The 15043-nt window shown below is 36.1% G+C and overlaps 1 protein-coding gene across 1 annotated transcript in view; it reads left to right on the forward strand.

Annotated features, from left to right (window-relative positions):
- The first annotated feature begins 13909 nt into the window (after positions 1-13909).
- The window catches only part of LOC107599435 (toxin MIT1-like), a 4283-nt gene continuing 3149 nt past the window's right edge, over positions 13910-15043 (forward strand). Inside the window, exon 1 of the mRNA XM_016291015.1 lies at positions 13910-13981. Within this exon, the coding sequence (XP_016146501.1) occupies positions 13910-13981 (72 nt within the window). The remainder of the gene's footprint in view (positions 13982-15043) is intronic.

Consider the following 15043-nt stretch of genomic DNA (forward strand, 5'->3'; position numbering starts at 1 on the left):
CTAATAAATAATAATAAACGTTACATAAGTAAACCCACAATATAGACAGTGCAGTAAATCCTTAAAGAGCTGTTTATGCAGGCATTTTTAGAGTAAAGGACAGATTGGAGATATTTCTCCAGATGCCCACAAAGGCTACATTGACAAATGAGATGAAGCCCAATAGGGTGACATTGACTAAGAACCAGGAAGTAAGGTTATCAGCTACAGAACAGGAACGCTATCAGAGAATAAAGAAGCCGGGCCTCTGGCAGGTGAAATATCACAGAGGGACAAGGATGAAAAACTAGTCTTTCTAGGAGGTTGATGCGTGTGTGCATGTGTGTCCCTGTATGTGTAAAGGTGTAAAGGTGTTTGAGATCGGGCACCGTTCTTTATTTTACCTGAGGTGTTTGGCCATCGAGGAGAATAGATTGTGTTATGCTTCATTGCCAGGCTCAAGCAAACATCCATCATTACTGCCCCATACAGGCACCCACAGGATTCCCTGGTAATATAGGTCACACACTGTGGCTGTGACAATTCAGGCCATATATTTCCCACACCTGTCATGTGTTCATAAGCGATCACCGATAGCAAGAACCACTGATGCAACATTGAGTCAGTCATTGTCTGGCATTGAAACAACCTTGATTTTGTTCATTATTTGGGAGTTTGATTTACTTGGAAATGGTGATTTTGAAATCAACTCTTCAATTAATACTTTTTCATACATTTTACTCTACCACATACTTACATTTTAATCAATGTCCACTAATAGCAAACATCTATATTACTAGTACAATTTTTAATGCTAACATTTAAAATTAAACAGTGGTACAAAAAGTGTCTTATTTGGTACAGTTGGTGCTATAGAACTACCCAAAACAATCATCTGAAAGGTGTGGGGGTCCTTATAAGCTTGGCTCATGAATATTAATTAGGTGATGTCACTCATTTGCTAAAAAGCTGGTAAGGGAATAATAACACACAATAATAACAAAGAAAAGCAAGTAACACTGAATTAAATGTACAGTTTTGAAGTAGAAGGCTGAAATAACATTTTCTTAAACCATTTGGTGAGGATATCCTATTCTTGCTGGATGTTGAAGATAAATCGAAGGTCGAACAATGACGTTCATGTAAATCATTTAAAGGTATAGCTTACCCAACAGTGAAAATTTACGGACTCACCCTTATGTCACTTCAAACGTGTATGACTGTCTTTCAAACTATTTCCATTGGCTTCCATTGCATGGACACTGAGGCAGTTCTCAAATTATTATTTTGTGTTTCACAGAAGTCATACAGTTTTGGAATAAAATAAAGGTGAATAAATGATGGCAGAATTTCAATTTTTCGATGGAACTATCCCTTTATAAGATGGAAAGGTTTCAAATGTTAAGCAAATGCTTAACATCATGCATCTGGATGCTGTGACAGTTCCATGAGTTCTTCTAAACTGTCTCTGTTTCTGGCTTGGCAGCCTGGGATGTGTCATAAAAGGACAATGACTATTTCCACAAATCTCAGCAGAGTTAACTTCTCTCTCTTTCTCCCTTCCTCACGCTTCCTCTCGCTTTTTCTCTCCCTCAGTGTGGTGTTATTCTGCATCAGCTGTCAGGAGTGAGAGAGAGAGAGAGCGCTTTATTTTGCCATGAATCAAAAGGAAAGGAAAAGGAAGTGCAGTTTTACCTTCCAGCTTAAAAAAATAATAATGCGTAAATATCAGAGTTTCTGCTTCAGCAGCATTTTCTAAATTAGAGAAAAGAGCAGAGGCCTCCCCCAAAGACGAAGGTAATTTAATAATGTAACATGGAATACATTATTCTTTCACATTATTACATCTTCGTTAAGTAATTGTGGTTATGAATAATGACATTGTGAAATATGGCATATGTAAAATAATAGCTGAATCTCTCTTTTTAGCCTCAAATTATGGCTTCATGTGGTTAATTTTTCTCACTATCTGTGAGAATGATATAAAACCAGATGTCATCGAGATTCAAATGAATGCAGATGCCCTACATAATATTTATGTTTAACCCAATAAACAGCATAAAAAGTCAGATTGCCTTCCTCAGACGTCAGGCTTAAGTTACAGTTGCAATATTATGGTTATGCTTTTTTTTTATAATATGTTCTAGGGATCAAGTTTTTACTCAACACAAGATCTGGAGATGTTAGATTTACATATGACGAGTGTTTTCTTTATCACACTGCTGCAACAAACAATGTTAGCACACTGATTCAACAAAAACCAACAATCATTGCAGGTTAGTATGTGTTGCTGTTTGTCCAGCCAGTCTGAAAAAGCCCAAACTAAAAAAAAAAAAAATTACTTCAAAGTTTTGACATTTGTAGAATGTTTTTAAAAGAGTAAATATAAAAAGAGGAAATATTTATGAAGGAGTTCCTGGAACTTCTTTCTTGGTTGATATTTCTGTGGTGCTGTTCAAGCAATAATTATCGAACATTCCTGACATTTAAGAATGCAAGAACTCCCAGAATTTCTCCGACGTTTTAACACGAGTTCCCAGAAACAAATAAATAGAAAATAACATTCATGTGCCGGCTATAATATGAATAACATTCATGCCAGTTTAACCGGTGTCATAGGGAATCAGTGTGTGTCTGTGCATATCTGCATGTTTGGGGGACAGTAATGTCATAATTCCTCTGGCTAACCTCTTTAATGAGGGAAGCTCCTTATTACTGCCGTATGCTGTGCATCTGTCAAGGGGGCTTGTGTCAGGGGTAAACAGGCTACAGAAGAAGGAGAAGGCACATCAGATTGAGAGATGCAGGAGAGAAAGTGAGAAAAGGGATGAATCAGTTGAGTTTGATGACTGCTTTCCATTGGAAGGATGTTGAAGCTGTGACTTCACATTGTGAATGGTGCTGTGTGTTAGCAGCAGGCAGAGAGGTTTGTGTCCCTTTTAAGCCTCAATGTTTTCACCATCAAACATGATGTAATGCCTCTTTTTTTTTTTTTTGCTCTGACCTCAAACTATCAGTGCAGTGTTTTCTTTGGACATATGATAAAGAGATAATATCAAGAAAATCCCATTTTTGTTGATCCTTTGAAATGAAAGAGTTGTGTTAATTCTAAAAACACTACTGTAAGTCTCTGATCTCAAAATTAAAGTGTTTTGAGTACGCTAACACATGTCCACATTAGGGTGACCAGATGTTGTGATAAAAGTCGGAAAGTACCATTTTTTAAAAGCCATGCCACTTCTGACGTAGTTGTGTGAAAATTGCATAATACACTTGCACAATTTGTAGTTTACAACATCGGAAGTAATAACTACCAGCTTTTTCTTGACTCCATATTTATTTGGACTGCCAAAATTTAAGACATTCGATAACACTTCACAGCAAGATTCTGTACTTTTTACATAACTTTTACAGCTTTTTTTTTAATTCTTGGTAATGTTAATTTCTACATATCCTAATGCATTTTTAACTTGTCAGTTGAATGAATTAACAACACTATGTAAAAATTAAAGTAAATGTATTATGAACGAATATGAATTACCATTACAAAAAGAGAGTAATATTTCAAAATATTATTACAATTTAAAAGAACAAACTTTTCAGCAGTCATTACTCCAATCTTTGTCACATGATCCTTCAGAAAACATTCTAATATGTTGATTTTGAATTGATTTCAAAAACGTGCTAACTCAAAGATTGTGATATACTGCAAGTATACGTTTTAAAAGTACTTTAGTATACTTTTGTGTATATTACCGTTAGTCGTGGCCTAATGGTTAGAGAGTCAGACTTGTAACCCAAAGGTCATAGTTTCGAGTCTCTGTACCAGCAGGGATTGTCGGTGGGGGGAGTGAATGATCAGCACTCTCGTCCACCTTCAATACCACGACTGAGGTGAGACCCTTGAGCAAGGCACCGAACCCCCAACTGCTCCCTGGGCACCGTGGCAAAAATTACTTCAGTGTTACTTTAACACTCTGTAGATTGGGACAATATGTACTCTGAGCAGAGTTGATTTAACTCTGGAGATTTTGCTGTGCAGGATTCAGTAGGAGCTGGTCATTGCGAAGGTGCAGGCACATGTAATCATTAGTGACTCTTCTCTGGCTCAGGCTGTCATGATCACCACCATGTGACTGCCGAGGGTCCTACTGGCCCTCCTTGTCAGACCAATTTACCATCATGCCAGCACACTCTTGGCCCATGACAGCAGTGTATGTATAAATACATGTTTCAGAGCCAGGGTTCTGTTTACTTGAGGTTAAAGGATAGAAAACGTTCATCCTAGGGGACTGTGGGAGTCAATATGCTTTGATCCTACAGTGCAAGCGGATAAACATACTCCAAAAATGTAATAAAAAAAAAAAAATCCCATAGATTTATATTGAAAAAGCAGCCTGAACCATAGAGACCAGAATATTATAGTGACTTAGTTATGGCCTCCTTTATTATCACTGGAGCTGTCAATCACAAAATGTGAGTTTATATTCAGTGACACAATTAATCTCTTATTTATATTGTGTTTGCACAGTTAGTTATGATGAAAGCATTTGTGAAAGTGCAAAACTGAGTTGCACTGTATTCATGTGATCAACGGTCTGTCATCAGCTACAATGTTCATCGCTGCAACCTTTCATGCAACGGGAGTAGATCTAAATATAATGCATCAACACTCTCCATGATTAGTTAATCTCAACAGCTGTAATAGTAAAAACGTAGTATACATTTTTGAGAGAGTTCCACATTTAATAATTATTTCATATGCAAAGATGTTAGCCAATCACAGCAATGGGCGTTTCCATTGAAGTTTCACAGCAGACATGCCCCTTCCAACAGAGCGTTTAAATCAGAGGGTAAAAATCATGGTAGAAAATTTCCTTTTATTTAAAAATTTTGATGTAAAAATCATACTAACATTATAAGCATACTCCAAAAATGTTAAAAGCTGTTAATAAAATAGGCTCTAAAATCCAATAGATTTATAGAGAAAAAGCAACCTGAACCGTATAGCGATCAGAATATAATAGTGACTTAGGTATGGCCTCTTTTGGGCCAGTAAGAATCCAAAAAAAGATATGAAAACTACCGTGGCTGCGAAGATTTTCAGTGAACTTTTTGTTTAAAAAAAAGCATTAACACAGCATCAGAGGATCTAGAATATAACATACAAACAGCTTTTATGATGATGTTATTTGTGTTCTACAGAAAAAGAAGAAATGCATAAGGGTTTAGACCAGCATGAGAGTAAATGATGAGATAATTTTCATTTTGGGGAACTAGTAACTAGTCATTTAGCATTTTTTTGAACCTACAAACTTTCAGTTACCAGCCCTAATCTTTAATCACTATTGCACACCTTCCCATAGATGAGAGGGTACATGGTGGATAATACATTTTGATACTTTTTGCCACAGAAACTCTGCATGAGTTTGTCACTTTATTTCAGATATATCTCTTGGTCATTGTGAATTCCTCCAAAAACCTATTGAATTTTTGGTAGCTCTTTAAATTCAGCGAGCCTCTGATTTGCAGCTTACATTGAAATCGGACAGATGCTTCAGCGCAGTCAAGGTCTTTCTGTTTATCAAAATTGTTGGATTCTTGACCTTGTGGGGATGTTGGAGACATTAGCATCGTATTGAATGTCTTGGCAGCAAAAGGATAAGCGTGAAACATCTCAAGGGCGAAAAAAAAAATTCTGTATGAGAGACTTGCATGTTTGTTTGGGGACTTTTTCAATTTTGAAAGACTGCCACAAGTCAGCCTGAGATTATTTCTACTAGGATAGTGCAAATTGCTTCACTTTCATAAACATGGCCTTATAACATCAAGTGCATCGCATTTGACCTCCAGATTCAAGTAATTTGCACATCACAATCTCTTTATTTAGACTTTAGAGTAATAGAGTATAAAGTATACATTTTAGTTATCAAGATATAGATCTACGTCAGGGATTCTGTTGCAGTGCACTTGACTAACTTTAGCATCTCATTTTTATTTTTTTGACAGTGATTAATGATGATCGTCTCTTTCAGTTCAAGATGAACACGTGGCATTAGAGATTGAGTGCATGGCGTACTTTAATGTTCACTAAAACTTTGATGTTGCAGCTGTTTTGGAGACCTTCATGATGTCTTGTACATATTGTTCCTCTGTTATGGCAGCAGAAGCCAAGGCTGTCAGGATCTCAGCCAGGAGGACATGAGCTACTACCCTCGCAGAACCAAACGTTATTTCCATGGTGGATCATTCATATTTATGTCTTTTAAGGACTGTGGGATGTCAATGCAAGGTATAGTCTAAATCGTATCATTTCCCAACCTGAAAATTATATTTGTTTATTATCAGTCTCATAAAGGATATATAGCACAAAACCAAAAGAGTATCTTAAGTTTAGGGGGTGAATTAAATTACAATGAAATATCCGCACTGGAATGCACAGTAGCATACATGCACACAAAAAGATTGTTATTGTGCACATTGTGCTTATTGTGTAATGAGATGCTAATTTTACCCAGTGTCCATTGGGTCTTCTTCAACCCTTCTTTTAATTTCTCTTTAGAACAAATCTTGTTGACATTGGGTTTGTTGCCTAACTTAGACAAATGAGTTAGCAGAAATATGCTTTACGAGAACTTTTACAAGGTTTAAGAAGGTCCTTCTTTCTCATAACAGAGGTCAAGCCTATATTGATAAATGATTAATTATGGTATCACTGGGGATATGCATGTACATATTTGACATGAATAATAGTTGCATTAATTGTATTATATATCTTTGAATTGTATTATATTTGTCACCCAAAATATGCACTTTATACTAATATATATATATATATATATATATAAATAAAGCTTAAAATGCTTAAAACAGGCTAAATACATTTTTATACAATATTAAAAAATATATGATTTTACATTATTACATTACATTATATATTTTTTCTAATGAATTTTAGGAGCACAATAAAGCAAAGGACACGTCAGTTTACATCACAGGCAACACACACACACACGAGTGAGAGGTAAGCAGACACTGAACAGATGTAGCTTCCAAATAAGTCTGTGAGGATCAGCAAATCTGCTATGAGCCGCTGAGAGCAAACGAACGAACAATGAAACTAAACTTAACTTATTAACATAATGATGACGGTCCAGGTATATAATGAAAACATAATAAATAATACTTCCTTCAGTGAAAAAGCCCCTCCCTCGTTGTCCTCTCACACTTATAAACAGTGATTGATCTGTGCATATTTCTCACCTGTTTTCACTTTTTTGCAGTTCGCTTGAATAGTCCTACAGTCTGTAAATCCATTTTAAAATAATAAATGTTTCATGTAGGCTCTCAACTAATAGTTGTTGTTTTTGCCCTGAAATGATATATTTGACATGGCTGCAAATAGTTAGTTTAATAAATAATTAGTTTGTGTGAGAATCAAAAACTAGTTAAAATATCCATAGCATTTTTCAATCATTTTAATCAGACCAATACTAATTGCACTAATGTCTTCTGCCAAAGCACAGTCCCAGTCCCACAGCTGTTGGGAAATCCAGTTAATTGGTTATGGCCTGACTGATACTTCAGCCCAAACGAATCAAGTAGATTGAAGTTGCAGTCCAAACAAAGCGAAAACAATCAATGACACTAAAATAAATGGCCGATGAAACATTCTAAAATGAGCAGAGTCTCAGAGGCAAGCTAAATTTTAATTAAAGTCAAACATTCATTTAAGTTATTGGAATTTTAACTGAACTACAAGACATTTAAAGGGGTCATATGATGCGATTTAAATTTTTTCTTTCTCTTTGGAGTGTTACAAGCGCTTGGTGCATAAAGAAGATCTGTAAAGTTGTAAAATCGCATCTCAAGCCCGCCGGCCGTTCCTCAATCAGGCCACCGGCCTCCGCTCACTCTAGCCTGCCGTGTGTGACGCTGTGTACGTTATGAAAGCGAAACTACTTTGTTACAGACTGTAAGTAAGTTTTCATATTTAAAGGATTTGCCACTGATGAGTCAAACGCAAGTTTTGAGCAGTGTAGAGTAGCGCTTGTTGTTTGTCATTTCTCTGATCACAAATGCAGATATGGTTTTATGTTTATGTGGTGCGATGCAACGCAACGTGTAAAAAGACAGTATAAGTCATTATAATCCATAATTATGTCCCCACTGGATGCAACAAATGCCTCGTTTATAATGGGTTTTATTGTTTTTGTCTCGTCGCTCCGGCCGGGACACGGCATCACAGTATGGTAAGCAGTGTAACATTTCCGTCACACGCTTGAGGTATTCGGCCAATCACAACGCACTGGATAGCTGACCAATCACAGCACACCTCGCTTTTCAGACCAATGAGCTTTGTAAAAATCGACGTGTTTCAGAATATGGGCATAGAGGAGAAACAATAATGTACAGTATGTGGAAAATAATGTGTTTTTTTAACCTTAAACCACATAAACACATTTCATTACACCAAATACACAAAATAACGTTCTTTTTAGCAACATCATATGACCCCTTTAAATTACTGAACCTCAGAACCATTTATAGAAAGAAGAAACTGCACAAAATATGATGCTGTGATCCAAACGTAGAACTTGGTATACGGGGGGAAATAATTAGACTAGACTGCTACCAAGGAGCCAGAGAGCATGTGGCTGTGCTATTTGAAAGAAGCTGAAGATTTAATATTTTTTGTTGGAGGATGGCCGAAATATCATTCAGTTAAAAGTTTTATTTTTCTTACTTTCATGAAAAATATGCACAAATAAGGGAAACTGTTCCATTTTAATTCAATTGTGCTCTGGAAATGAGAGAAAACTAACAATTATTTTTCTGCTATTTAATTTTTTAAAGGGGTCATATGACGTTGCTAAAAAGAACATTATTTTGTGTATTTGGTGTAATGAAATGTGTTTATGCGGTTTAAGGTTAAAAAAACACATTATTTTCCACATACTGTACACTCTAAAAAATGCTGGGTTGTTTCAACCCAACTTTGGGTCAAATATGAACTAACCCAACCATTGGGTTAAATTTTTACATTACATTTTTAACCCAAAAGTTGGGTTAGTCCATATTTGACCCAAAGTTGGGTTGAAACAACCCAGCATTTTTTAGAGTGTACATTATTGTTTCTCCTCTATGCCCCGCCTTTCTGAAACGCGTACATTTTTACAAAACTCATCGTTCTGAAAAGCGAGGTGTGCTCTGATTGGCCAGCTATCCAGTGCGTTGTGATTGGCCGAATACCTCAAGCGTGTGAAGGAAATGTTACGCCCCTTACCATACTGTGATGCCGTGTCCCGGTGCGATGAGACAAAACCAATAAAACCCATTACAAACAAGGCATTTGTAGCATCCAGTGGGGACATAAGTACTGATTATAATGACTTATACTGTCTTTTTACACGTTGCGTTGCATCGCACTGCATAAACATAAAACCATGTCTGCGTTTGTGATCGGAAAAACGACAAACCACAAGCGCTATTCTACACTGCTCAAAACTCACGTTTGAATTGTCAGTGGCAAATTCCTTAAATATGAAAACGTACTTACAGACTGTGAGTCAGCATTATTTGTCAGAACCATAGACTGTATAAAAACATGGACGTAGTGTCCGTGACGTCACCCGTAGATTTCCGAAGAGCGTTTTTGAAGCTCAAAGTGGGCGGAGCGGGCCGTCGCCATCTTGGCAGCGTGTCACTCCCGGATAATCAAAAATGGGCAAAGAAGCGGGAGCAGGTTGCTGAAACCACGCCCACCTAGCTCGACGGTGGTGACAGCAGTGGCAATCCACCTGTCACTCAAGTGGCCACGCCCTTGACTCTCCTTACTCTCCCAGGAAACATTCCTCATCCTCTGTAAAATGCGCTGCACACATCTGAATATTTGGGTTGAACTGTTCTGGAACAGTGTTGTAAATACAACTTAACCACTGATTTCTAGTTGTGTCCTCTTTTGGAAGGCCAAACAAAGTATTTTCGCTTTCACAACGAAACACACAGTGACTGATATGGCGGCGGCAACAATACTACAGCGAGTAAAGTTACGCCTGCTTTTTTTGCGTGATCATTTGGGCGGTGTTATGCAAATCTTCCCACACAGTGACGTAGACATGTGGGGGCGTGTTTAAACAAGGCGTTTTAGGAGGGCGTGGCAGAGTCTTAACTTTGATAAAGAATATCTCTTTGGGTTTGAGACTTTAGTCTTTGCAACTTTAGAGATCTTATCTATGCACAAACAGCTTGTAACACTCCAAAGAGAAAGGAAAACTTGAAATCGCATCATATGACCCCTTTACTTTAATGTTTTTTTCTAATACAATGTTTATATTTTCATCAATATTTCAAAGTAGTAGAATGTTTCAACATTTTGTTGTATTATTTGTAATATTAATTTGAATGCAATTTAATTTCCTGCATTTGGAGGCCAATGTTACTATGCCTATTGATTGCCTATGGGTAGTTTTATAAAGTAACAATTCACAAACATATATTATGTGTATTTTAGACCTGAATTACTTTTCTTATGACATAAAATTAATTTTATTTGCAACTAAATTAAAATTTAGTTTGACATGCAAAAACTTTTTAGGTGTAAAAAACATACAAGGACATCAGAGGGCAAAGTCTGCCATCCACATTTCAAACACCAAGGAGTGGGTGGAATAATTGGTGTTGGATGTAAACACATCCCTGCTGGTATCAATCATTTCTGTATTCATGAGGTTTTACAATGCAATGGGGCACGCAGTAATCCATTATGACACCAAAAGACACTTCTACATTTTCTCTGCATCATTCCAACTGCCGAACACCCACACAAAACCATTCTGATAGCACGGGGAAGTGGAACACAGCAAAAATAATTGATATGCTCTGTATGCATGTTTCCCCCCCCCCCCCAGTTTGAAAACTGAGGTAGCAAACCAGAACGTGATTGCATAATATCCAAATGCATCCAGAGAAAGATGTTTCTTTCACTAGAGTTTCTTTCGTTTTAGATAAACTAAATATTTTACATATTTAATAAATGTGTGTTCTTGAATTGTCACTTGAATGTAGTAAGAAAACGTATGCAACGTAAATGAATGGCAAAATGTTCATTTACATCCATCCATCCATATGTTGTCTTATTTTTCCATCCATCCAACCATCCATCTTATGTTTTATCATTATATCTATCCATCCATCTATTTATTTATTGTTCTATCATTCTGTGAGAAGTAGTGTGGGGGAAGAAGGCCAAACACCTGGCACACAGAGAGAAATAGAAAGAGAGAGAGGCACTAATGGGATATTAATAAGTCGTTTATGAGGCTGAAACTACATTACTGTGCTGGCAACAATGTCCACTATTTTGAAAGCAGAGCTGAGGTGTGTTTAATTTGACTTTTTAAAAAATCATCTGTGAACTAAATTGTGCAAACTACAAAGAAGCAGAAGGATGTGCTTGAACATTTACAAACGCCGTTGTGCTGTAGAACAAATTGCTGCAGCCATTACCTGCCAGTTTGAATGTAATGGGCCAGTGGCCATTGGCAAGTCAGTTGTGAAGCAAATATTTTGTGTTTGTTTTACTCTTCAGGCAGATCGATGTACAAACAAGTAGATGGACACATAATTGGCAAAACTCCATAATGAAATGAAGGGGTCGAGTAACACAATCCATGTACAAGAGTATTTGGACACTTAAGCCAGTGTCACACTTATATGGGCATTGCTTAAACTTTACGGTCTTTTATTTCCCAGGAGTTGTTTATTATTAAAAATAGATTTCATTATTTTTGATTCAAGAAGGACACATTAAAATATATTTTATCAGACCTTTTATTTTTGCTACTTTTCAAATGCATATGCATAAACTTTATTGTTTTATCCTTGTCCCAAATCCAGGCTTTCAATCTTTAAATATTAAAAACCATCATAAAAATAGGAATTATTACAATTAAAACTATGATACTCTAGAGAGAGTGAAATAAATAAACCATATGTATTGTGAGAAAATCATGTTTTATTTATATATTTATTTATTTACTAGTTTACCAAGGTGAAAGCTTTTGAGATGAAGTTTGAGGCATGTGATGTGTGAAGAAGACTAGAAAATCAAAGTAAATATAACTTACTGTATGAACAAAATATTATGGTACATAATTTCCAATCAAGCAGCAATTTTGTCAAAATATGCAAAAAGTGTGAAAATATTATTTAATTGTGTATATTTAACATAAAATATCTACTGTACCATAAGCCTTGACAAGAGGCTAATTTTAATCACCACTGTCATTTCCAATACATCATTCTTTTAAACACAGTACATAATTTGAGATGTGGTGTGTAAAGGACACCATGGTGGGAATTTTCATGGTTTTCAGAAAATGTTCCTTTGTGTGTCCACAACTGGACATTGTTAATGGACACATTAAATAAAGTAGTTAGAGTGTGAAAAGTGTGTTTTATGTTTCTGAAAGTCCACAGGGCCAAAAGTGCATTATGGTGGTACCCATAATGATTTTACATCAGATAACGCATCACAATATTAAAACAAATGACTTTTAAAGTTACAATGTAACAGAAGTAGGGACAGATGTTTATTGTTCCTATATTGTGACATCTTAGTGATTTAGGGGTTATGCAGAAAAAATGATTTGAGAATCGTTCACAATGAGATCACTAAGATGCATTTCATGCCAACTTTAAAGAAAGATGGCATAAGCACACTTATCAAGAAAAACGAAGTATTTGGACACTTTCTGATTGTCAGATAAAACATATTAGTAAAAGATTGTAACCTGTGGTTACTCTGATGGTTACAATTTATAGCAATAATTCCACTTGGTTTGATATTTTGTTTTCTACAGTGATATTCATACATCGGTGGCTGAAGTGTCCAAATACTTCACTTGACACTTCCGTTAACACTTGAATGCCTAAAACAAAGCGAGGTATAGAATTTATTTGTCTATACCCAAATGAAAAGTTTATCTTTTTGGGTGCTTTCTAAATTTCCGTGATCGCAATTTTGACAGGCAGGTCTTTCACATTACTTACTGTGCGCAAAGGATCTTTTCAACTTCTTCTCCACCTTGAACCACCATTGTTAATGCTCAAGGACATTTGCATCTGACGTTGCCATCCCTGACCTGGTGAACCAACACCATTCATAGCTTCCCTTCATCATTTTTTTCCCCTCACCATTTTTCATTGCCATTTCAGCCATTCATTAGAGCAAGTTTTGAATAAAAATAACTGGAAAAAAACCCCCAGGAGTGGGGTTTAAAAAAAACACCTTTTGTGCGGCACACATCATTTTTGACAGATTCATGAAATGAAAATTGGGTGCAAACAGGTTTGGAAGCATTGGGAAATATTATCGGTTTTACAGGTCAAATTATTATATTTTAATGTAACAGTAATTCACAAAAATGACATGCACAAGGACTTGTTAATTCTCAAATTGCGTATTATTGTTTTAAATGCACATAATATAGGCATTTAAATGGCAACAGACCAGGTTTGGACAATGGAAAATATATTATTAGGTATACGGGAGTGTTATAATTGGGATGTGAGGGGAGTTCAACAGTATTACCTTGGATTTCTTTGTTCCTCTCTTTCGTACTCCATCTCTGTCACGTATGAAGACGTGACTCACTGATAACTCTGAATGAAGGACAGTGCTTATAAACCATCCGTCCCTCATCAGAACAACTGAGCAGCTGCCTCTCTTCCCATTTTGGAGTATACAGTACATACATATACTCACATATTACGTGACAACCATCTGCACCTGTGGGACATTGCCACTTGAAGAAAAACTATACTTTAAAGTCTTTTTTTTTGTTGGTGTGTCTGAGCAGAAGGCAGTTTGTAGTGCTTGGACCCCCCCACTTCAGGGGAGAGAAACCTGCACCAGCATTTGAAGATCATGACATCCAACATTTCGATCTTTCTCTGCCTGTTGCTGGTGTCTTGTGGTTCGACTGCAGTCATCACCGGGGTGAGTGACCCTTACAACTTGAAGAGCCAGTCTGGTCAAGTGGATTGAAAACTATAGAACTATGACTCTAAATTATTGTTTTTATCTATTAATTTCTAGTTGTAATGTATTTTGGAAATAACTGATAATCTGTCATATTTGATTGATTGAATGATTGAATTATACATTTCATTTTAAGGCATTTAATTATTTACTCTGCATCTATACTTTATTTATACTTCTATAAATGCTGTGCCATTTATGTGTATGTTCTGCTGTATACCTTTTTTTCACCATAGCATTATTCAGAACAAATTATAATATATATTTTATGTCTGTATAATATAAGATTTAACTCATAGACTGAGGGTGTAATTATTCAACAGAACAATTTAAAGCTCTGCATTATTCTTTTAACATTACATGTTTCCAGATTTCAGTGCATTCACACAATTAAATAAAGGGATGTAATAATAAAACAATAAATGTATTATTCCAATGCACATATGCACAGATTCATGCATGCATCAAATGTTTTTCAATACTAAAGTTTGAAACTCTCAGAGCATTTCTTAGAGAGCAGAGATTCCATGCTGTTTGACATGAATGTGTTGGGATGCTGAAATGCATTTCCTCCACACCTATCAGTACAGTAAAGCCTACAGCACTCCCAACATATTTGAGAGTGCTGTCAGAACACCCCAGGCCTAATGGAGATGGAGGCATGGCATTTTCAAACGCACTGAGACCATCATCCTACACAGTCTGTCAGGGCAAATCAGTTGCTTGGATCCACAAGAGAAAATCCTATGCCACTTTTTCAAGTCTGCTTTATTGTCAATTCTTCCACATGTACAGCACATACACACAGAGAATTGAAATTGCGTTACTCTCAGACCCTTGGTGCATACAGATAACATAAATACAGATAGGTACAGATTAAATACAAAATACAACTATACAAATATACAAATAAGGTAAAATGTAAATATATATATATATATATATATATATATATATATATAAAGCACAAGGCATATGGCAGATAGAGTGCAAACCAGTAAAGTAAACAACAGTGCAGAT

Source organism: Sinocyclocheilus grahami, unplaced genomic scaffold, assembly GCF_001515645.1.
Source record: "Sinocyclocheilus grahami isolate Dianchi unplaced genomic scaffold, SAMN03320097.WGS_v1.1 scaffold266.1, whole genome shotgun sequence".
In the NCBI taxonomy this organism is placed as follows: Eukaryota; Metazoa; Chordata; class Actinopteri; order Cypriniformes; family Cyprinidae; genus Sinocyclocheilus; species Sinocyclocheilus grahami.